Below are 23695 nucleotides of genomic sequence, written 5' to 3'. Positions count from 1 at the left end.
GCATGCCTTGGTTGTAACAAGTGGTTGAGTTACGGTTTCTTTCAGATCAGCTGGAGGCAGTCTGGACAGTCTTCTCCGACTCTGGCACTTAGAACTGCAGCTCACTGGGTATTTTCCTTTTCAGACCACACTCTGTAAACCTCAGAGATGATTGTGTGGGAAAGGCCCAAGTAGATCAGCAGTTTGATTAGGGTGATCAAATGTTCACCCTAATAAAAGATTTGCTGCCTTTGGTATACCAGTAACAAGTATACTTTTAAACCTCTTGCAAATTGAGCAGTTTTCAAATTAACTGTATTTCATTCAAAGACGCTTAAATAATGGGGTGATTAACATAAGCTTATTTAACAATCTCTTAAACGTACCAAAAAATGTTCTTGCTTTAATAAAACACTCTAAAGACCATTTTTAATGCTTTTAATGCCTGAAAACGATCACCTTACAGACTGCACACAAATACAATCTCACATGAATATACACTAGTGCAAACTGCAAAAATTAAGCAGTTTTGCAACAGATCACTGCTCATTTTGTCCTCGTTGGTCAAAAGTTATACATTATTAATTATAAACAAACAGTTAACATGACTGCAGATTTCTGTAGTCATGTTAACTAAGGGCACGTCTCTTATTAACCTGTTTAAAAACACCCACAGCATGTCAACTGGCTGTGATGTGTCACATTTCAAGGAAGGGCCCCGTTCACATTAATTGTAGCACTCATGGTTCCAAGTGTTTAAAATCTCGGGCATTTAAGACAATATGGCACTTAAACCACAAACGTGCAGTTTTATAAATCGTGATAGAGTTGGGTTCACTAGAAACAGCAAAAATAATCAAACAGAAACCGTGTCAATAGAAACATTATTACTGCTCTGGGTTTACATACACTGCTGAGAAGGATTAGGCAAACTACATCTGATAAAGAACCGGAGTCAAGGATAATTCCACCTTTGTGACTTTTCAGAATATGCAACAGCTCCTAAATATAATCACTGACAAGTCCTAATGAGCCACTTGAAGGCAATGGACAAAATAATAGGAACACCTTGAAGCAGCCTAGGGTGTATTCACATTTAAACACCAGAAGCCACACCTCTAGCCAACTTTTGAGCCAGCCTAAACACTGTACGCTTTCACTGTGAACCACAGTTTGTAGGGTTATTATCTTGGCATAGACTGCACCAATAAGCCACAACAGTAAAACCACCAGTCTAATATTGTGGTGTCACCAAAATCATTTTGGTTTTAATCTGCTTGCAGGATGAAGCCTCTCCATCAGATCAGGATTTGGAAGCTGGGAATATGGTAAATGGACTGCATTTATTTAGAGCTTTTCTAGTCCTGACTACTCAAACCGCTTTTTACACACACACACACACACACACACACACACACACACACACACACACACACACACACACGTAAATATGCTGCTGGAGGAGGATACTGCCACAGAGTGCCATTGCTTGGGATGCAACAGTCTTTAGGTGGGTGGAGTGTACCAAAGTAGCATCCATATACCATGACCCATAGGTTTTCCAGCAGATCATGGCACCAGTGATGACAACCATTACTCATTTTGCTTGTCAGTGGTTTTTAATGTTGTGGCCGATGCAGCGTTTAATGTTCCTCTTTCTTTATCTGGTAGAAGTTGAGGTGTTACATAAATTATTACATGTCAAAGAAAAAGTAGCTTACCGATAAACGATAACACAAAAATCCTGCAGTTTTATTATCTTTGGGATTAAAAGGCTCCTCCTCTGGAGCAGAGCAGCAGGCAAGGTGTCCACAACACATCACACTACACCCTAGGACAACTCTAGGATAGCTTTCTTCTCTGGTGTCATGTTCACAAAGCCACCTGTTGGTAACCGTGCTGTCCCCTGCCACATCGAGTGTGACAGTATGACTGGAAAGGCAGAAGTCATTCAGGCTGCGAGCCTTTGGTTACTGCTCTGACTGCAGAGAGAGGCCAAGCCTTCGAACTCTCTCGTAAAAGAGCATGTAAGCGTTGGAAGACAGCACCTCGTGCAGGCTGGCTTTGCGTACCGAATCGTCTGACACCCACAGCCACTGGCAGCTGAAGGGCGAAGAGCTGCGAGATGAGGAGGGACTGCGGCGGTAGGTGACGAAATGTCCTGAGTGCATGTCACCGTGGTGAACCAGCACCGCCGTGAGCTGGAAAAGGTACTCTGTAGAACTGGAAGGAACGGGACAAATACACGTAGTTTATGATTAGTCCTCGCTTAGACCCTGTGTGGAACAATCTGCATGCACGATTTTTGGATGCAGTCTTTGTTTCGGTTCATTTTCACCGGTGCGTTCGTTAATAAGGTTGTGACAGACAATGGATGTCAGAAACAATGAAAGTTATTGTTTTGAATGTTATTAAATAGAAATGCTGGTAATGGTATCGATGTTGTTTAAATATAATATAGGGATACTGGGTTCTTCTTGTATAGTACTTAGTGTAGGTGTATGAGAGCAAAAATAGGTCTAAGACGAAGCTGTAGATTTCCTTTGGGTAGCCTACTTGGCGTTTAAACAATGAAACTTCGGCTTCGTGATAGTTTAGCTTTCAGTAGAAAGGCTTGTTAAGTTTAATACACGCTATAGGGACAAAAGTGTTGGGCCACTACGCTTAATCTTTGAACTGTTTGCCATCCCATTGCCATAGATTTACAAAAATCAATCACCTAGCAATGCAGTTTGCCTTTACAAACATTTGGGAAAGAACGGGTTGTACTAAAGAGCTCATTGAACTCGAGGGTAGAGCTGTAATAGGATGCTGCTGTTGCAACAGGTCAGTTTGTGTAACTTCTTCTAGATATTCTACCAAAAGTGGTATTATTGCAAAGTGGACGTGTTCAAGAACCACAGCTACACAGCCACAAAGTGACAGACCACATAAAATTACAGAGCGGAGTCAGTCAGCGAAGTGCATACTGTGTAAATGTAATCCATAGTGGCAGCTCCAAACCTCCTCTGGCATTAACATCAGCACAAAAACTGTTTGCCGGGAGCTTCATGGTAGGAGTTTCCACAGCTGAGCAGCTCCTGTGGGTGTAATGTGTAGGTGGCCCAGTACTTTTGTCCATATGTGTTGGTTTTAGCTCTACTAGAAAAAAATAAAAATCTGTAGACACATTGAGATCTGCTAATTCTGCCAATGCGGAAAAAGGGATTTCAATTACCAGATCACCACTGAATACCCTGATATATTTGAGTTCCTTATTGATTACCTGTAGTCATATGTGAGGCTGAGCTGTGGGTTCACACCAGAAGTGTGAAGGAGGACCGATGAACAAGTTCCATTAGAAAAAGGTTTGTTGTTGTTATGATGCTCTGAATCTGAAACACGAAATACAATAAATGCATGAATAAAATAAACTTAATAATAATAATATTATTATTATTATTATTATTATTATTATTATTATTAATAATAATAATAATAATAATACAGATGCAAGAACTCCAACATACCGGAGCCATTGGCAGAGGGTTTTTCTACTGAATCGTCTCTGCTTTCAGCCTTTATGGATTTTGCAGTGCATCTGAGCCGCTGACTCCTCTGTGTGGAAGTGTTGTGTTTGTAATGGTCCATTGATAGATACTCTGCAAACTGCACATGCTCCTGTCGTTTGATGGGGGTTCCTTCACTCGACCACGTCAATCTTTGCAAATGGATGCAAAGGCACTGGGGGAGCTAACAAAGACTGCCAATCATTTACCCTTCAACCTCAAGCTGGGTAAGTACTAGCATTTGCCATGTACAGAGTTTCTAAAAGGAAAATAAATACTTGGGTTATTAATGCTTAACCAAAAGAGACTACTTACCTTCCCCAGTTTTAGCTGTTTAACAAATGTTGTCCTTTGGCTTTCTACAACTGGTCCATTTATCGTGGTTGCTTGTTGAAGCTGAGGAAAAATGATCAAAAACTTAAAATTTATACATAAAATCAGCAAAAAATAGACCTGTGAAAGAAACAACTGGACCTTTTGTTCCTCTTCAGGCGACCTCCCCACTTCAAATCTTTCACTGAGTAAATCATTTAATGAGAGGATTGCCACAGTTTAGCTTGGCACTGATATGGAAGTCAGTGTACCTTGGTGCAGTTTTCACACTCCACTTCTTTGATGGTTTCCGAAGAGATAAAGTGCTGAAGACACTGATCTAGAGAGATCGGCCGCCCCTGAGAACAAGTACAAGTCATATTATAACAAACAGAACAACCATGAAATATACTGTTGTGTACACAGCACAAGATACATTTTCACTTACCCACTGAGGTAAAGGAATGGACAGGGAAAGACTATCAAACGAGTCGTACCGCACTGGACTCTAAAAATGCAAAGCAGAGGTATAAAATCACATCCTGAAAGAAGACAAACAGTAATTTTCCTTTTTTTTTCCCCTCAAAAAGACAAAACAAACAAACAAAAAACTCACCTGTAGCTCGCAGCGCTTGCAGAACATGTTGCTTGTTAACCGACCATGAAACGGATGCTGAAACTTCCACGGACTTGGTATTGGATGAAGGGGAGCTGCCAAATGAGAATTTCACTCAAATGAAATACAACTTTGTTTTGGTTTTATCATCTAGGATCTATGATTTCTACTCCTTCTCACCTCGACTTCTGCATGTCATAGTTTTCTCATCTTGATCTGGGAGACTCTGGTATAAAATAAGCACACACACAAAGAATAACTAGACACATATTTCTGATACTTCAAAGGCACAGAGGCCAACTGAGATTTTTAGAGTGTAAGAGGCAATCTTTGGATTATTATGGCCTACAAACTCCAGATTACAATTGTGCTTCATTGTTCTAGAAGACTCTACAGAGTGTATTGGAATGGATGCAACATGCAAGAGAAATGGCGAGAAAAATGAATTACCTCAAGGGAGTGCATATCAAACAGATTTGTGACTTTGGGCTGACGATCTCGCTCCTCTTCCAGAGAAGATGTAAGGACATGAAACAGCTCATGTGCATCCTAAGAAGGGATGAACCAACACAAACACACAACGGTTATGAGGTGGACGAGCAAATTGTATACAAATCTAAAGCTGGTGGATCGATCCACTGCTCCTCCAGACATGTCCTAGAAGATAATGAACGCTGAGTTGCCCCCAATGCATCCCTCAGAATGACAGTGTATGTGAATGTTTAAAAAAAAAAAAAAAAAATTAAAAAAAAAAAGCCTGGAGGCAGATTAAGTTGCTGAATGTGTGTGAGATTGGGTCAATGAGGAAAAGTACTAGTGCACTGCACTATTCATTTGAAATAAAAACAACAATATCAGCAATAATACCGACTGACCTGCTCTTCAAATGAGCTGATGTGCCATCTGTACAGTCTGAGGACATCCAGGAGACATCCAGCATCAAGAACATCATCCTCACCTGGCTCATCACTGGATAGCGCTGTCAGTGCAGAAACAACCTCCATGTGAAAATTTCAGAGGAACTCAGCATGTCCAGTACACTGTGCTTATATGACACACTGGTTTTCCAGTCATACGGTACAGCTGCGTTAGAATAATTTATATATTCTTCATACATGCATAGAGTTCTAGATTGTGTCTGGTTGTACGTTCTGTTTTCAACTTAATTTAGAATTTTATCTTAGTCTTTCCAGTTAAATTACCCTTCATTCTAATTTGGTGGACAGTTATTTCCTTTTAACCTAATTTATTTTATCCTTCCTAGTAAAATTACCCTTTTTAATTTTTCTATGTATTCCTATCGTATTCATAGCTTTTTTTTTGTTTTCTTAGGTCACGAGCAGTTGCCAGACAGTCACTGCATATCGTACTGTGTATGACTGTGTACGTGACAAATAAAAATTTGAATTTGAATTTGAATTTTATGTACCTTTGAGAAGCTGGAGCAGTGTCGTGGATAGCTGGTTGTCTTTGCAGGACTGGATTGAAGGCAGAGCTGCAAACTTCTCCAGCCACCTGATGAACGACGGACATGCTGCTAAGCCCTGAAGTAACGAGTTCAGAAAGCAGGTGTTCCCCAAGTTTAAAAGACCTGGTGCCATACCTGCAGGGAACCACGAGTCACTGTAGTTTGCTGCAATGTAAACAGTGCCATAAATATAATGTGTGCGCCACACGGTCACAACAGCTCTTACCTCTCTTTCTTTTCTTTCGCTCTGTGATTGGACCCCACAAAACGTATACTCCAGCTGCAACCGCAGCAGCTATCCCACCAATGACGCCCCAGTTCTTTATCATCTTGTTTCTAAAAACAACAACGACAACAACATATTCCTATCAACAAAACACAGCAAGGGATCAGACATGGGGGGAGGATTCATAAAAATAGGACAGAAAGGATAGGCATGAGAGTAACATTTAAATATATATAGACTGATAGTTGTATTGATGATGGAGGTGTGTGTGTTTTGTTGTTTTTTGGCCACCATATCTTGCATCACTAAATTTTTGGCACCCAATAAAAGCGATCAGCTCGGATTTGAAACAAAATATGATAAAGGTTCAAGCCAAAAATGAATATTAAGTCTCTAATATACCACCAAACACTTTACAGACTAAAGCTGTGAAATATAATTAAACATCAGCTCTGTCATAAAGTTTATTCTTACAAACTGTTTTTTTATTAAACTTTTATTCATCAATCCCACTTTTTCTTACATGTCACACTGGTATAAGTCGTCCTAGCATTTGAGTATATAAATATATTTAGAATTTGTAAAATGTTCTCCCCTCAGACAGCACAGACAAAACAACGGGCACAACAATTCCACTCTATGATCTACTAACCCGACATCTAATTAGTTAATCTGGAGTAAACGAGGACACGACGAGACTCGATCACATCAAAGAAAACCTCCACCGACATCTGCTCTGATAAAGCTTCAGTTGAACTGCCTGAACTGATGTTTGCGGCTTCAATACAAACATTATGTGGGTTAAAAAAAAAATTAAAAGTCCCTGGCGTTACTAATTACCCCATCTTTATCAGTAAGTAAACACGACCCAGTTCACATAAGAGGACATACAGGCTAGGTTTAGCTGTAGTGGCTAACTTACCGAGAGCTCCGAGGTAAGGCTACCCTCTGGCCCCTACGTATCCTCCATCAATAAGCACCCACGCTTCTATGTTCAAAAACAGTCTATACCTCATTAATATCAGTGCATATCTCCTGTAGCAGGCTTACTAACTGTGGCATTAAACCAGACAGCGAGTCTGCGCATGTTTCATTTTGGGTCCAACCAAAGCCTACGACGGCGGCGGCATCGCGACCGCGCTTCTTCCTTCCGCGTGCACCTGCAATTAAGCTGTTTTGTGCCAGGTGGTGAGGATTTACCTGATTACGGGTCCAGTGCCAAGAAACTCCTGAACAAGCTTATCAGAGCTTTTTGCTCTGCACCACAACATCCTGCTCCTTCGGCGGAACTCTCAATGGTTGATGGTGTGTTTCAGGACGGACCCAAGGAAGAGTGGCACGCCTGTAACGTCATTACCTGCGGTCGTAAGAAAAAAAGTAGGGCTTGAAGCACTGATGCGTTGGTTTTGATTTGATTCTGAATTAGTTTTTATGCTTTCATCAGACTCTTTAAGAAAACAGAATAAAACCACAAAATTATTTACATTTCACAAATCTTTTAAAATCACACTTCAAGTTCCCCAAAACATTTTGTGGAACAAAACGAGAGGTTTCACACTTGGAAAAGAAATTAATCCATCAAAACACCGTGCAAGCCTTCCAAATTTCCATAGGTCTTATTTCAATTATTTTCTCCTTTCTCTTTTTACAACGTTGTAATGGCCGTAAGCACCTACGAGATCAGATGTTTTTGTTTTGTTTTTTCAGAAGACAGACAATTAAATCTGGCCTGTAAACTCGCTAAGTGGCTTTTACGGGAATTCCAGGAACTTGTGCCCTGCCTCACACTGCCCCTCACTTGTTTTACACATGACACGAGGAAAGTAAAGGATTGGCTTACCCTCTGGTATAGGGCCAGAGCCAGAAGGAAAGTAATCTTTTCCATTGTCCTATTTTCATTTCAAGTGGACGGATAAACACGTATCTGCGCTTTATTATTTTGTTTTATTTCTTTGTTTAATTTTGTTTTTTTAATCTAAATTTCAGCTTCTATTTTTTCATATATATAGTTGCACCTGCAAAAGAGGGGACATGTATAAAACGAAGTCCTTCAGTTTTCAAACTCTCTGGCTTTGATTGTATTGCAACTCTTGGAGCTAGTCGCTTCAGAAGTGTAGCCTTTTCTACTGATGATTGGAGCACAGGTGCAACATTCCACCTTTCCTGCTATAAACACACAACCTCTGCATCAAACGTCCCTTTTTGCTGCTACTAAGCTTCATATTGTATGATATATATATATATATATTTAAATTGAAAATTTCATACCTTGTACAGTGTATAGGTTTTCTGTATAGCACTATTGTTATAAGTCAGGGGTGGGCAATTCCAGGCCCCGAGGTTTTAGATCTCACCTTGGGTCAACACACCTGAATCACATGATTAGTTCGTTACCAGGCCTCTGGAGAACTTCAAGACATGTTGAGGACCTAATTTAGCCATTTAAATCAGCTGTGTTGGTTCAAGGACACATCTAAAACCTGCAGGGACACCGGCCCTCGAGGCCTGGAGTTGCCCACCCCTGTTATAAGTTATACCGCATCTATTTGTTCTGCACTGTTCACTTTGCTGCCGTAACGTGACTTTTCCGTGAGTGTATGTGAAATTCATTGGCTTAGAAAACAAAATGCCAAAGAAACTTCCATTTATCTCAAAGAAAGCACACGAGTGCAGTTACCAAGCAAGAGTGTAGATTAAAAAAAAAAAAAAAAAAAAAAAAAAGGGATCTTTGTTGGACTATTTTAAACAGAAAACTGGTATAGCGCTCAAAATGAAGACAAAAAAGTACTTGGAAACACTAGTGCCCATTTTAAAGACTGCCAGTTTTGACACGAAAGCTATGTGACTCTAAAAGCATAAAGGGGAAAGCTTCTACCAGGTTTCCGTCTCACATTTAATCTATCTACACCTGGAACATGATACCTTAAGAGAGAAAAAATCTTCACCTTACTAATTTTTAAACCCTGGTTACGTCACTTGTTGTAACTTATTTCCTAACCCCTATTATTATTATTATTATTATTATTATTATTATTATTTAAATAAATAGCAAACTTGCATCGAGTTGTACTAATAGTTTCAACCCCACTCGTACACTCGCTTCTGGGTGTTCTTTCAATAACTTTCACGTTACAGCTTTAAAAATTCCGATGCATCTGTGTTGTGCGTTTCCCGGTCTGGTTTCCAGCGTCAGTGTTGATAACTCGTCATGTGTTGGCTCGTGTAATCAGCAGTCATGCGGTCTCATACCCTCCTGAGCTCATGCCTTTCCGAGAGTCTCGCGCTGTGACTCGCGCAGGGCAGCCTCTCATTGGCTGTCGACGGACACCCGGAGCAGATCGCTCTCCTCGGTGCTGAAATCGCAGCCCGTCGTGACCATGTAAACGGCGATGATGCCAAACGGACCGTCGGCCAATGAACACCAAAATGGACGATGATCTGTTCCAGCTGAGACAGCTGCCGTGAGTACGGTGCAGTCAGCACACCAACGCCTTTTTCTGTGTGTTTTCTCCTCCCGGCTTTGCGTGATTGTCCGACGCATCGCCCTCTGACGGCTTCGCGTCGCCTTTGATTAGCTCCCTGGACCACAGATAGCCTGAAGCTGCTCAAAAGCACCGATCGTGCAGTTTTATTATCCACACATGTGTTCCCAGACAGAAGAGAAACAAAGAACAATAACACCGCGTCTTCTGTCTCCGCTACTGGAGGCATTTTGTTTACAGGCGTAGCATCTTCCTAAGAAACTATTTATTTACCGGAAGCAGATTGGCTGTGATTTCTAAGCTTAATAAGTTTTTTGGGGGGGGTTAAACATGATTTTCTTCTTTTACTTTTTTTTTTTTTTTACTATGTTTACTGCCATAAGACAATTTATCACAGCCCTGCTGCACATGCGTTAAGGCTGGCCCATGACAGTCTAGCTTAGCCTTATTGAGAGATATTTAGGAGTCTCCTTTCAGAATCCTGCTAAAAAAAAATTAAAATCACATTTTATTTTTGTTTCAAAGGGAAGGTAAACATGTCAGAGCTGTCCACTGCAGCATAACTACCTACTCCGGTGTGTGCATTTCTTACCAGAGAGATTGAAAGGGGAAATTATAGTGTTTACAGGGGAACACAGACCTCCCCGGAAATCTCACAAACTCATCTGTAATACTGATAGGCTACTTTCCACTGCAAGCAGGCTATGTTATGTAATTACAGTGATTAAGACGTCCCACTCTCCGTGTTCTTTTTTAGTCTTTCAGGCTGAGCAAACTATCAATTATCTGCATGTAGAAGAAGACTATCCCTTCCATCCTTCACATGTGCATCTCTTAGCCTTTAAAAGCTTGTCTGGCAGTGAAGTGGAGTGTGCCAACCTGTCTGCTGGCCTGATATGGTTTCCCCATTGGAGAATGATATCACCCATACACAAAATCAAAGCCAGGAAAAGCTCATATCACCAAGGCAACAGCCTCTGACTCTCATTTGCACTCAGCATTGCTCTGACACCAGTCTTATGAAACTCCTGTGACCTGCCTTATTGCAGATAAGTTCATTCTCCTGAGCTTAGGATAAGATATACTCTATCCTCTTCTTTATGTTTTTTGTAGTGTTGTCCGCTTCCGTCGCACAGGTGAGAGCACACGCTCAGAGGAAGATGTTGAGAGCAGAGAGCAGGATGCAAGGATTGCAGAGCAGACTGATCTGGAGGCTGTGGCACTCACTGAGGGAGCTCCAGTACCTCGAGAGTTTGCTAATCCGACTGATGGTACAGTATGGCATGGCTTCATTTCTCTCAGACAGCTGTTTTAAGGTCTTACATTTTCCTCCTGGGCTCAGACTCAAGTACAATCTTGCTGCACGCCCTCATTCTCTCAGACACATTCATGGTGGAAGATGCCGTAGAAGCCATAGGCTTTGGGACATTTCAGTGGAAACTCTCCATCCTCACTGGCCTATCCTGGGTGAGAACTGCTCTTTCATTTAAATAAGCACCATACAAAGTAATTATGACAACTGCATATGAATTCACTGAGTATCTTTGTGTGTTTTCAGATGGCTGATGCTATGGAGATGATGATCCTCAGCATCTTAGCTCCACAGCTCCACTGTGAATGGAGACTGCCCAGCCTGGAAGTGGCACTGCTTACATCGGTAATGTCTCTCTTATGTCTGTGAAAGTCCTCCTCTTGCAGTGCAATATGACCGTCCTGTCAGTTATTGATCGAGTTCCCAGGGATGATTTTGTGCTTGGATTAAAACGGAGCCAGCAAATGGAGAAGAAAAGAAGACCTGAGCACACTTCAGATATGTGCTGAGTCTTTGCAACCTTAATGAATCTGAAAGTCATATTTAGGGTCAGAGTGAAATACAGAATATCATTCAAACAAGGAAATTAAGGTTCACTTACTAAAGACACTAAACATTCACATTTTTGTGGCTCAACCAAAACCAAATACTACCAACAGTTTAAGAACAGTGTATAAGAGGATGTGCATGCTATGTCGGACAACTTTTGGCTGCAATCTGACTGGGACTTGATTTTTTTCTTTTTCTTTCTTCTTGATACAGGCAGTGTTCATCGGGATGATGATCAGCTCTTCTCTTTGGGGGAACATATCTGACAAATACGGCAGAAAGACAGTAAGTTCTAATAGCATTCAGTCAGAGGTCCAAATGATTTACAGAGTTAGGGTTTCTTAGTACATACTAGACAACAGGAGTGAGCCGCTTCATTATGCCAGAGTGAGATTTTGCTTATTTATTTATTTAGCAGTGTATTATGTCTTGATTGTATACACATGCAGGGTCTGAAGCTGAGTGTTCTGTGGACGATGTTTTACGGCCTGATGAGTGCTTTTGCACCTATTTACGGCTGGATCCTCGTCCTCCGTGCACTGGTGGGCTTCGGCATTGGAGGGGCACCTCAGTCGTGAGTAACCCTTCATCTTGAAAAAACAAAGCAAAAAAACAATCAAATTGTAATGTATGGCGATTGGGTTCATAATAAAGTGCCTCTTTTTGTAAGGGTGACGCTGTATGCTGAGTTTCTGCCTATGAAGTCCAGAGCCACATGCATCTTGCTTATTGAGGTATGGAGTGCACAAATCTTATATCATTTCAGCACTTAAACCTTCTCAGCCCTAAAACCTGCATTTGCTGCTGTCGTAGATATTTTGGGCACTGGGCACTGTATTTGAGGTCCTCTTAGCGATCTTGGTGATGCCCACTCTGGGCTGGCGCTGGCTGCTCGGACTTTCTACCATTCCTCTCTTCATTTTTGCCATTCTGTGCTTTGTAAGTATGTTGGCAGTCTTGAGCTGCTCTACAATTTGAAGCATGATAGATTACAGCTTTATCAACCTAATTTTTCTTTTGTTTTTTGGTGGGTGGGAGCAGTGGCTGCCAGAGAGTGCTCGATACGACGTGCTGACCGGGAATCAGGAAAAGGCTCTGAACACACTGAAGCGCATTGCCACTGAGAACGGAGCACCCATGCCACTGGGAAAACTGATTGCCGCCAGACAGGTGCAGTGTGCATCTGCAAAAACTCTAAATGCTTTGTGTACATTAAGTACCCTCTATCATACTGCCATTTGTGTTCTGAGGGGTTTTTTTATGGCTGTTTTTTTTTATTAGGAAGATCGTGGGAAGATTCGAGACTTATTTTCATCTCACTTCCGCTGGACCACAGTCCTGCTGTGGTTTATTTGGTAAATTAGCAATTGATAATGTCTTCCTCTTTCTCGAAAACCTTGCGTTTTCATTGTCCAGTGATTTACCTAAAGCAAATCAGCATGAATTGATCTGTGTCTCTTCCTGCAGGTTTGCGAATGCTTTCTCTTACTATGGGTTGGTGCTGCTCACCACAGAGCTGTTTCAGGAGGGAGGTGCATGTGGAAGTGAGTCAGATGCTGATAGAGGGCCTCACACACTTTATGGTGGTTATGTTTTTGCAAAAAGCATCAGACAGTAGGCTGAGTGCTGGATTTGAAGCATCCTGTTTGGTGTAACTCCCTCTAGTGTCCAAAGGTAATAAGGAGGAGCTCCGATGCAGCTTAGAGTGTAAATACCTGAATTCTGACGACTACAAAGACCTGCTGTGGACTACGTTATCTGAATTCCCAGGTACACATCACCAAGCTCTCATAAATTTGTTGTTCAATATATTAAAAACTGTGCAAATTATGCTCTAAATTATGCACAAATATGACCACCTGCTGGTTATTATGCATTAATATAAATGCCTCCTCTCTTCTTGCTTCAATTATTGTTCTATTGTTGTTGTTTTTTCATACACTCATGCAGGCACTCATTTTGGTGTCTCAATATGATTGGCTGCACCTGCATTTTTTTTTCTACTATGTGAGAGCATGCAGTTTGATTTTAGGGGTCTGAGTATGCTGATGTTGTACAGGACTGCTGGTGACGCTGTGGGCTATCGATCGATTGGGAAGGAGGAAGACCATGGCACTGTGTTTCTTCGTTTTCTCTCTGTGTATTATTCCACTTTATGGCTGTGTTGGGAGGTAAAGGCACAACTGGCCATAATCAGGCTTTTAAATACTTTAAGAATTAGTAATGCTGTCCATTTACTGATACTGATTTATCCCCTGCAGAGCCTCCATGACAGTGTTGATATTCATTGCCAGAGCATTTATTGCAGGAGGGTTTCAGGCAGCCTATGTGTACACTCCAGAGGTAAGCTATCTACACAGTGAGCAGTTTTGCTCCTACTGTGTAAAACACATTTGCAGGGCAGAATTAGAAAATTGGCAGCCTCCTATGTATTTCTGAAACTCTGCAGGTATACCCAACAGCGACCAGAGCTTTAGGATTGGGAACAAGCAGTGGAATGGCCAGGGTTGGTGCCCTAATAACTCCGTTTGTTGCCCAGGTAACACTTTGTTTTCCCATGACAACACTGCACAAAAATGTCAGAGTGTTAGTGTCATACATTGTGATTGTCCATGGGCTTCATCCTGCAGGTGATGCTGGAGTCCTCGGTGTACCTGGCTCTGTCAGTGTACTGCTGCTGTTGCCTCTTCGCAGCCATCGCCTCCTGCGCGCTGCCAATTGAGACGACAGGCCGCGGCCTGCAGGAGTCCAGCCACCGTGAGTGGGGACAGGAGATGATGGGTAGGGCCTCTTCCCACAGCGCTGGAGGAGTCCCTGACTCCAGCTCCGGCTCCCAGGGCTGAGGATGCATCAGCTGCAGTGCAGCTGAGAGGAGACCACAGTGAAGAAGAGAAGCAAGGAGAGGGAAGACAACAAAACCAGCTCTCTGTGTTCATCTTTGCCCCCCTTCAATGATCTTCAGTTTAGTCACCGCAGTGGCTGGGAGCCAGGCAACACAGTAGTTACATGTACATGTCATTGTACTTTTAGTCTTTTAAACACCATTGCTCTCACAAGTTTGCCACTGTATAACTGCACACAGGGTAATCAAGAAAGACCAAATGACCTACATGAGTGTGAGAGTGAATGGGGGAGGAAAATCGTAAAGAGAGAATTCTAATACTTCAACCAAAGTATTTTAATCAAGCTTTTCTAATCCAAGAGAAGCAAAAGGGATAGCGTAAGGTCAAACAACTATCTTCTTTTCAAAAAGCCTTAAAACTACCTATTTAGCTTGTGGTCGAGAGACCTACTCTTAAACCTATGAGAAAGCTGCTTCTGCTAACGTAGTGGGCGTAGATACATATGTAAGGAACAGCATTATCCTGTGCGCATAATTTGCCTGCTGAAATACACTAATCACACTTGTCTTTATTTTTTAAAACAGAGCATTGATAGATTGAAGGAAAATCCCACACAATCAAAACAACAGGGCATCTGAATGAAAAGGGTGTGGGGTTATTTAATAGTTTCAGCCGCGAGAGGTGAAAGGAAGTCACTAGCTTTCATACACCGAGCATCCTTTTGAACTCTTGTGTTGTATGTGTTGTTCTTGTGTCAGTATTAGTTCACATTTTAACACGGTAAAGACCCATGGAAAATGCAGGTAACATTGAAAATACCACCTCATCTCTTGATCATTATCAGGACAGATTCTTTATAGCAAGCTGAGGGATCTGTTGAAACCTTCACCAGAAGATATTAACATCAGTAAGATAATAACTTCTCATATTTACAGCACAAACACGCTCCATGGATCCTGTATTTACGTTAACATTAAAGTGTTTGATCATTTAAATCTGAGCAGTTTCTCAACATCCAAAGCTGACTGAGCCTAGTTAGCAAGGTTTACATAATTTAAAAATACAAAAACATTCACACATGTATGTGGTGTCATAATCTATAGACTTTGATGCATCTCGTGCCCTACTTGAGCAGACTTTGATGCTGCGTTTCCGAATGTCCACAGCGGGATGTTGCGTTCTGTAAATAATGTATCAATACCTGGTTTAGTTGTTGTCTTTGCTTTTGTTTGTAACAGAGGTGACGAGGAGATGGACTGAGGGAAGTTTTGTTTAAAAAAATAAATAAATACAGAGATTAACGAGTATAGGTCTGATGAGCTGTTACCTGCCAGTGTTTGAGATGAAGAACTGCATTACGTGTCTGTGTGCACAGATCCTTGTCAACGCACTGGATGTAAATGTGTATGATACTGTAGTAAATGATCTTTCAAAGACAAGCAACTGTCGTGTTTTTATTAATTAGTTAAATATTTTAAATTCGATGCAAATCTTGCATTTAGTGCACTAAAAAATTCACAAAAATATGTACAATTTATACATAAAAAGTGCTTCTCAAATTATCCAAATCTCAAATAGATTTCAGCATGATAGTCTTACATATGTGCCATTGTTTAATTAACAATGGTGGCCTTGTCCTTAACTTTGCAGGTGCATGAGATTGTTTGAAAATGATGTTTAATATTAAATTAGTGGAGGCTAGGAGCAATATATGCACTGATGCTGACATTTGAAAAAAAGAGCATCAATCGTTACTTCTGCACACCAATTCACAAGCGAGCTTTTGGACCTTTGCCTTTTTGTTCCACGATCTGACCAAAGAGCCTCGCCGCTTCCTCGGCACAGCCTCGGTGAATGGTGAGTCCGAAACCTCCGTGGCCATAGTTGTGTATCACCTGAATAATGCCACAGTATTTTAGACAATTAATAGCAGAAATATGTATTTACAGTTCCGCTACTTAGATTTTAAAAGGATACCTCTATGGGGGTTTCACCAGACCATATGGCTTCCCTCTCCAGTCGGACTTTGCTGCGAACTGGCCTGAGGCCAGACCAGTCGTCGACTATCCTGGCATGCTGAGATTAGAGAACAAAGAGATGAAAGCTTTTCAGAACTGAAAATAAATAAACAAATAAATAATAATAAAGGTAACTCAGAAACTGAAAATTTGACACTCAGTTACATCTTTTTAGAATGAGGTCTAAATATATAAAATGAAAAATGTTAAAAACTTCAGCACCACAGAACACTTACTGTAAATAATTAATCACACTTGAATCATCATATCTTTTTATGGCCTTGCTGAAATCATCGTACCTTGAGACTAGGCTCAAGCTGACAAGCTTTTTCCCAGATTTCTTTATGGTCGACAGAGCTATTCTGTTCACTCCAGTTTCCCATCTGGAAAACGCCACCAAGCGTCACAAAACGACTTCTGCGGACACAAATGTTTTGCACACTGATAAAAACAGCTCTTGCTTTCTGTCTTCATTGTACTCAAACCCCAAATCAATACGAAAAAGTGCTGCAGCTGTTAACATAGCAACTGAACTACAGAGAGTAACTACTAGAGCTACTACATTTAAAAACTTTTTTTTAAGGTGAAATATATAAAATCCTCTAACTGCAAATGTAGTAATACTATAAGTCAACAGCTGTGTGGTTCTGCAGTTCAGTGCTTATCAGTGTGGCATGTTACTTGTACTACCCTGGAATGATATATGGTGAATTGTATGTTCCTTTGGTGAAATCGTGGGTAATAATCCAGTGCTTCAGCCAGGGAGCATCGACCTGAAATACAAAGAAACACCAGTTCATTCCGTCATTCCTTTATCTCTTGTGCAGTACATACACACAGCCCTGTATATTCTCACCTTCAATATCTGGCCACGGCCTGGTTTCAGGTCTGGATCTGGCTGCAGTTGGCCTGACCACATCCCACTGCAGTTTATGATCACATCTGCTCCGGTTTCAGCCAGCTAAAAAAAGTCAAGGATGATAGGAGATAACAAACATGGTGACAGATAACTTTTGCTCAACTTGTCTGGAGGCTGTAAAACATTACAACATTCAGTAATAAATGTTAATATAGTACAGACTGGGCATAAGTCAGCAAAACACCATTAAAGACGACCAGCTGAAGTTCAAACCAGGCATCATGATGAGTAAATAAAGTAACTTAAGTGACTTTGAACGTGTGGTGTGGTTGTTAATGGGAGACCAGCTGGTCTGAGTATTTCAGAAACTGCTGACCTACTGGGATTTTCCCACACTGCAGAAAATGTTCAGAAAAGGAGAAACTATGCAGTGAGCAGCTGTTCTTTGGGTGAAAATGCCTGTGGTCAGAGGAGAGAGACCAGACAGCTACAAGAAATGATGTCAACATGAACCTAAATCTCTGAGCAATGTTTCCAGCACCTCGCTGAATCTATCCCATGACGAATTAAGTCAGATTAGAAGGTGTGCCTAATAAAGTGTCCGGTGAATGTATAAAGAACTTGCAAGAACAATACACTGAAAACTTTCACTAACCTCCTTGAAGGACTTTATTTTCCTGTGATAAAATTTCACTCCCCTTTTTCGCAACCTGCAAATAAAAACACTGTGCACTAGAAAACCTTTTATATTAAGGAGCATCGATGCTAAACACACAAGAACCTAATGAAGACTACATGTTTATTACTCTTATTACTAATACATAATAGGATGAAGTCTCAAGTATACGTTACTCAGTATTGTGGGATCATATCAGTCCACCAGGTACAGCATATATATCGGACAACATTATAAAATTGTAAACACGATATGGTCTTATGTTAAAGGTAAAATATAAAAACAACTGATCTCAAACAATGTCAAATACTTTGGGAATTTTAAAGCTAACTCAGGAGGTTGGACTAAATGAATCAATACTGATACAACATGAGAAGTCAGTTAGGTGATCACTCACCACTCCATAAGCCAAGGTAAGTATGTTTTACCCTCTATCATGAGAGCAGTGTTGAACCACCCAAACCTGAACAAATGATAAGAAGCAAATGTTTCACTAAAACTGCTGGTTGTGCAACATTGTCCATTCAATCACAAAAAATACTGGTAACTTTTAGTGGGACGCTTGTAATACAGTGAAATTCACACATTTAGCATTTTTAAATTCATGTTTATCAAACTAAACATGATTTTATGTTATTTGAAACATGAGTCAACATCCTCAGTGTGACTTACAACCCTAACCCTGTTAGGGTTACAAATGCCAGATGTCGCAAAGAAAATACAACTTAAAACTCATATATTCAAATTTAAATTTAATTTTTCCTTTTTTTTTTTAAATTGGTCATACATTTAAATACACATTGCATTTTTTAATTTTAATTTTCTGGCAATTTTTTCATGGTTCAGACTTTATGGGGTCAAGTAGTTTCTTTAATTAATTACCACACATTCAAAGTCAACTTGTTCACACTGTATGTAAACAGCTGACTATGTGGCTAACTATTTGTTCATTTGTGTCTTGTCTTTCATTGGCGTTTTTCAGAAAGAGCTTACTTGTATCCAGGAAAAATCTGCAGCTCTCGGTCTGTGAGCTGCCTGAAGCCAAGAACGCTGTCCTTAAACGAGGGATCCTGCAACCAAAAACAAGCCACGGGCAGTGAGAGGGCAATCTTATGGGTGTCACAGTCACCAAATCACGTTATTACAGAGGATGTATCCACTGTGAAACTCTGAGTCTCTTGTGGCCAAACACTGATATTTTGTTTGGGTTTTTATCTTCAATAAAGAGATCTTCAACAGAGAAAGTAACTTAAGTGCATCTTGAAAACCCGCTTGTCTTTACCATGTTATATCTGGGCTGCTAATGCATGGGCTGTCTTGGTGATATCGAGTCAGCTGACTCTTCACTCTGGTTATGACTCAAACGCATGTCTGTGTCACACATTCCTCTCAGTGCTATTACATTATGAAAGTCATCCTGTGAACTACTTAGTAATAGCTTAATGCATACAAACTCCCTAAAGATTAGGAATCGAGTTGAAAGAAACATTTTTTTGTTGTCAGATTTCTCAGTACGCACTCTCATAGAAGTTAATATGTTAATAAGTGTTTCTGGGTTAGATGGGGTTTCATCAGCTCCTGGTTATTTACTAACTTCCTCAGCCACATTTGCTACAACTGAGGATAACCACTTTTTTTTATGAAGTGCCAAATTAACGTTGGGAATAAGCCCTGCCAACTAAACAGAGTTGCTCTATCGTGTATATTATTAATATTTGACATCTTGCATAGATTGCAGTGAAACTTTATGGTACAATATTGGTTTCCGTTTTCCTAATATGGAACAATATAGGACACTGTGGTAACAGTGAAGGATCACCATCAGTACCAGTACAGGCAGTTTTGTGGTTGACGTAATTACCCGGTTTCCTAAATAACACAGAATTAGCCTGATTGTACTTTGGGATTATTTGGCTGCTCTAATGAGATACGAGCCATTTCCATTCATGACAAATAGGCTTTTGATGTAGGCATGACTACAACTAAAAGAAATGTATGTTACTTCATGTTGCAAGAGAAAGCTCAATGAAATGCTTTCTGCTGCTAAGAGCAGATTTATTGTAACACATGAAATTCACAAAAGAATTTCCAGAGTGCACTGAACCCGATACTGGACACATACTTGAGTTTTGCATCACTATTGTAACTCTGCATTGTGCCAACTTGGATTGGTTCTGCAGCTTTCTATTTCTGTTTTGCTATGCTAAGCTTTTAGCATAGCAAGTTAAGGGTTAAGATAAAATAAGAATATGAAAAAATAAGTGTTTGAAAGTCTTCCAGTTTCATCGCTTGACCTGTGAACTTTTAACCGGCACTAAACTAATGTGACACAACAGAAAAAAAGAGCCCACTGCATGATCTTACTTGCAAACATGCAGAAATCACTCAACAATGTCAGTGCCAGCTAATATACAGTTGTGTTCTCAAGGTTACATCCACTCATCATGGCCATGGATGTACATCAATGTTAATGATGTCTTTGAACTGTTGTTTTCTGGAGTGGAATGATTGTACAGCATGTTTAATGACTTAAACATGCACAAGTTTGAATTCATTTAGGATTTTCTTTAATTCACACAGCATCAAAACTATACATATATTCTCATATATATACACATTAGCCCCCACTGATTTTTGGTTAAATGTAAGTGGCACCTCACCAGATGTTTTTGGTAGTCATCAACAAGCTTGTTTAAATTGGCTGGTTTTTGTAATGTTAGTCTGCTTTATTCATTCCAAAAAACATTTTTCATGTGTGTTTGTGTTTGGGATCATCGTCCTGTTGTAACACCCACATGTGTCCAAGATTCAACCACCTAGCTGTTGATTCAAGGTGAAGTTAAAGTTAATGTATGTAAATATTTGAGTCTGTATGTTTAGTTTTGACTGTGTGCAGATTATAGAACATCTAAAATAAATCCAAACTTGAGCACCCAATTTTTGTTTTTTAAAGTCATTAAAGATGCTTTACAATCATTCCGCACTAAAAAGGGAACAGTTGAAAGAAATCATTAAACACTCAAATGCAAGCTTTCTTGTAATTTCTGTATTTTGTGTTTCTTTTTATCATCTGCTAAAGTGGATCTCTGCAACTAACTGTTTTTTACCCAATTTAAACTTTTGGTAAAGCTGTGGTATGACAAGAATCTGATGAGTGTAAGTAAACTTCTGACCACATAAGTCCATCTCCATTCGTGACTGTCAGACCACTCGAGCAGACAGCTGAATATTTCCATATTCCATATTTTCAGAACTGCAGTGTGACAGGGTCCTTACTACATACCGGAGGAGTTTACGTGTGCATTCCTGAATGTTTTGTACGTACTATGGGATGTCATCCACTTTGTTACAAGAGTTCAGAATTTGCATATTTGTGCTTTCTTGTATTTCTAGAATAATTATACAGCTTCCACAGTCTTAATCATGTGCAAAACAATTTTCCTGCAAGTTTTTCTCATTATTTGCTAGAAATGTCTGTGGCGTTAGTACACAGAATCCCAATTAACCCTGATTCTGAGTGTAAAAACAACCCTTAGTGGGGCCTCTCTCTTTACAGTTTCCAACCAGTGCATTCAACAATCATTTATGTGGCTGAACAAAGCTCTACTTCAGAGCATCTGGACTTTGTTTAGTGTAGATATTGCCCCGAAATGCAATAAATTTGTGAATGAGTTGCTTGATGTTGCACTTTAACCAAATATACACACACCTATGTTCTTGGCTGTAAAAGGTTCCCTAATAAGAATAAATCTTATCTTTGAGATAAAAAAAAAAGTGTAGTTCCAAAAAAAAGAAGCAGTACTCACTGGTGCGGGTTCACTGCAAAGGTTGTAGCCAGACTCAAGGAATATTCCCATTTTTATGGACTCAGGTGACTTGAGAAAGCTGAGCAAGTAGTCAAATGTCTCTTTATTCCATTTTCTAAATGTCAAGGACACATATGGGAATAATGTAGCAATAGTAATGTTTGTAGATAAAAACTAAAATCTAAAGGAAAGTTAAATAAAACACACTCACGTCTCCTGAACGTTGCCCTTATCATACAGATAAGGCTGCCAGAAGCCGGCTGCTCCATCACTAGTGGTCAGTGGAGTGAACTTGTCTGCATACACCTCGATGGTCAGTGGACTGACAATAGAGTGATAGTGCTCATAGATGCTCTGAGCTGTTGACAGGCCAATCACTCCTGCCCCAATCACTGCCACCCGCATGTCTGCACTAACATGAGACACAGTGAGACTCACTAACCCATGAAGGAATCAAACATAACCATTAACCAGCAGATTGAGTAAGACTGGATTCAATATTAACATTAAAATGATTTTCTTCTTCTTCTTTTTTTGTCTATTTGCTCATCGTTGAGAATAAGTTATATGTTAATGAAATATTTTAATAAAATGTAAAATATTTCAACATTTTAAGTCAATCATTACATGTGCGTATGCAGTATCTATAACAGAAATTACAATAAAGACCTTAAACAACTTATCTCCACTGATCAAACCTGCTGCATAACTGAGGGGTGAGCCACAGCTGTGCAGAACTTGTGCTTCCACATGGTTATTATTAAGAGTAGAGTATTACGTAACACTGAGATCTGGTGAAACAAAGAATCCATCTGAGAAGCAACAACTTAGTTACTGAAACTTGAGTAAAAGCAGCATGGTTAGAGGGATCAGACGCACGTGCTGTCAGCATAGTCCACTTTATAGATTACAAATAAGTTTCGCCTTACCTTCACTCTGGTTTTCCACCGCTTTGGGCAGTTAAAAAGCAAAAGTGTTTCAGCTCCTACTTCTAACTGGTCCGCCTCTCTCTTGCTAGCAAGGCGGAGATTGCAGGCACGTAGAGCGCAAGACGCGTTCACGGTGTATAGTTTAAACCGCAATCAACCTACTGAGAAAATGTTCTGTCGATCTCGCCTGATAATTAAAAGGACTGCAACGATGGCAGTCACAGTGTTGTCCAAAACTCTTGACCCTTACACAGAAATACAGCATATAAGACAAAAACATAGTTTGTACAGTTCCAACGAATCTGAAAGTCAGTATTTCCTATCACCACTTTTATTCTTCAACACAGTCGGAACTGTCTTGGTCAGTTTTCTTGTCATTTCTTTAATTAATCTTCAGGAATAGTACTCCAGGCTTTTTGAAGGACATTCAAAGCTCTTCTTTGGATGTTGGCTGCCTTTTGTTGTGTTCTCTGTTTACATGATCCCACACTGCTTCAATAATGTTGAGGTCCGAGCTCCTGGGAGGCCAATCCATGACTGGTAGTGTTTTCTATCCCGGTCTCTTTTTACTGCATTGGTAGTGTGTTTGGGATCATTGTCATTTCATTTCAAAAACTTTAATGTGCTGAATTAAAATCAGAGATTTCGTTAATAATGAAGAAATGTTAAAAAAAAAAAAGGGCAGATTCTCTGGCAAGTTCTGTCCTGTTCTGCATATCCATCAGTATCAGAATAATCCACCGACAGTCAGAAATACATTACCTGGTGTAAAGCAAAAAGGATACGTTAATAATCAGCAATAAAAATAAAATTGCCATTGCTGTCTCATGAAGCCACACCTCAACACAGATTGACGGGGACACACACGCAGAAGCAACACTTTAAGTATATTCAGATATGCCATTATATTGATTCATTATTATAAAAGCAGTCAGAACAGCAATAACAACAACAACAATAATAATAATAATAATGAAATTGTTATTGTACTTTGGGTCGCATTTTGCACATTATTATGAGTCAAGTCACGCCTACTTCTGAACAAAATAGTAAAAACATATTTCAGACATTG

The 23695-nt window shown here is 40.1% G+C and overlaps 3 protein-coding genes across 6 annotated transcripts; 1 reads left to right on the top strand and 2 right to left on the bottom strand.

The window, feature by feature from the left end:
- Nucleotides 1-1245: 1245 nt before the first annotated feature.
- usp30 (ubiquitin specific peptidase 30) lies at nt 1246-8523 on the bottom strand. 2 transcript variants are annotated; one of them, XM_040019332.1, is made up of 14 exons: nt 8418-8523; nt 7350-7506; nt 6150-6259; nt 5885-6058; nt 5331-5434; nt 4906-5004; nt 4636-4681; nt 4456-4550; nt 4288-4347; nt 4112-4198; nt 3843-3923; nt 3489-3711; nt 3245-3353; nt 1246-2202 (listed from the first exon to the last, which is right to left on the bottom strand). In XM_040019332.1, the coding sequence occupies exons 2-14, from the start codon at nt 7418-7420 to the stop codon at nt 1950-1952; spliced, it is 1512 nt and encodes a 503-aa protein (XP_039875266.1). In that variant the 5' UTR covers nt 7421-7506; nt 8418-8523; the 3' UTR covers nt 1246-1949. The 2 variants fall into 2 exon arrangements, with proteins under 2 accessions (XP_039875266.1, XP_039875267.1); XM_040019333.1 differs by lacking the exons at nt 7350-7506; nt 8418-8523 and adding an exon at nt 7072-7260.
- An 870-nt stretch (nt 8524-9393) lies between these two features.
- On the top strand, nt 9394-15246 carry svopa (SV2 related protein a). Of its 2 annotated transcripts, XM_040019330.1 has the most exons (16): nt 9394-9610; nt 10745-10902; nt 11013-11098; nt 11190-11288; nt 11706-11777; nt 11942-12066; nt 12163-12226; nt 12306-12431; nt 12534-12662; nt 12774-12847; nt 12960-13036; nt 13158-13262; nt 13552-13663; nt 13754-13835; nt 13942-14031; nt 14123-15246. In XM_040019330.1, the coding sequence occupies exons 1-16, from the start codon at nt 9564-9566 to the stop codon at nt 14333-14335; spliced, it is 1659 nt and encodes a 552-aa protein (XP_039875264.1). In that variant the 5' UTR covers nt 9394-9563; the 3' UTR covers nt 14336-15246. The 2 variants fall into 2 exon arrangements, with proteins under 2 accessions (XP_039875264.1, XP_039875265.1); XM_040019331.1 differs by lacking the exon at nt 11013-11098.
- Nucleotides 14653-23019, bottom strand: LOC120726066 (D-amino-acid oxidase-like). 2 transcript variants are annotated; one of them, XM_040019335.1, is made up of 11 exons: nt 22624-23019; nt 21906-22101; nt 21695-21809; nt 18882-18958; nt 18286-18351; nt 17868-17922; nt 17210-17314; nt 17044-17126; nt 16653-16770; nt 16313-16411; nt 14653-16230 (listed from the first exon to the last, which is right to left on the bottom strand). In XM_040019335.1, exons 2-11 carry the CDS (start codon nt 22097-22099, stop codon nt 16105-16107), a joined length of 1038 nt encoding a protein of 345 aa, XP_039875269.1. In that variant the 5' UTR covers nt 22100-22101; nt 22624-23019; the 3' UTR covers nt 14653-16104. The 2 variants fall into 2 exon arrangements, with proteins under 2 accessions (XP_039875269.1, XP_039875268.1); XM_040019334.1 differs by having other exon boundaries at nt 21906-22106; nt 22624-23018.
- Between the last annotated feature and the right edge of the window lie 676 nt (nt 23020-23695).

The sequence above is a fragment of the Simochromis diagramma genome, unplaced genomic scaffold (genome assembly GCF_900408965.1).
Source record: "Simochromis diagramma unplaced genomic scaffold, fSimDia1.1 OVJJ01000822.1, whole genome shotgun sequence".
Lineage (NCBI taxonomy): Eukaryota > Metazoa > Chordata > Actinopteri > Cichliformes > Cichlidae > Simochromis > Simochromis diagramma.
Note: the sequence above shows the minus strand (reverse complement) of the source record. Positions and strands in the feature narration are given on the sequence as shown.

Excerpts from the sequence above, each read along its gene's own strand:
- usp30 (XM_040019332.1), bottom strand. The coding sequence starts at position 7,420 with ATGTTGTGGTGCAGAGCAAAAAGCTCTGATAAGCTTGTTCAGGAGTTT. Across the intron at positions 6,260-7,349 it reads GGCACTGGACCCGTAATCAG|AAACAAGATGATAAAGAACT; the intron begins GTAAATCCTCAC and ends TGTTGTTTTTAG. Across the intron at positions 3,924-4,111 it reads AGTGTGAAAACTGCACCAAG|CTTCAACAAGCAACCACGAT; the intron begins GTACACTGACTT and ends ATTTTTCCTCAG.
- svopa (XM_040019330.1), top strand. The coding sequence starts at position 9,564 with ATGAACACCAAAATGGACGATGATCTGTTCCAGCTGAGACAGCTGCC. Across the intron at positions 11,099-11,189 it reads TCCTCACTGGCCTATCCTGG|ATGGCTGATGCTATGGAGAT; the intron begins GTGAGAACTGCT and ends GTGTGTTTTCAG. Across the intron at positions 13,037-13,157 it reads GGAGGGAGGTGCATGTGGAA|TGTCCAAAGGTAATAAGGAG; the intron begins GTGAGTCAGATG and ends AACTCCCTCTAG.
- LOC120726066 (XM_040019335.1), bottom strand. The coding sequence starts at position 22,099 with ATGCGGGTGGCAGTGATTGGGGCAGGAGTGATTGGCCTGTCAACAGCT. Across the intron at positions 21,810-21,905 it reads AAGGGCAACGTTCAGGAGAC|AAAATGGAATAAAGAGACAT; the intron begins GTGAGTGTGTTT and ends CTTGACATTTAG. Across the intron at positions 16,412-16,652 it reads AGCTTGAGCCTAGTCTCAAG|CATGCCAGGATAGTCGACGA; the intron begins GTACGATGATTT and ends CTCTAATCTCAG.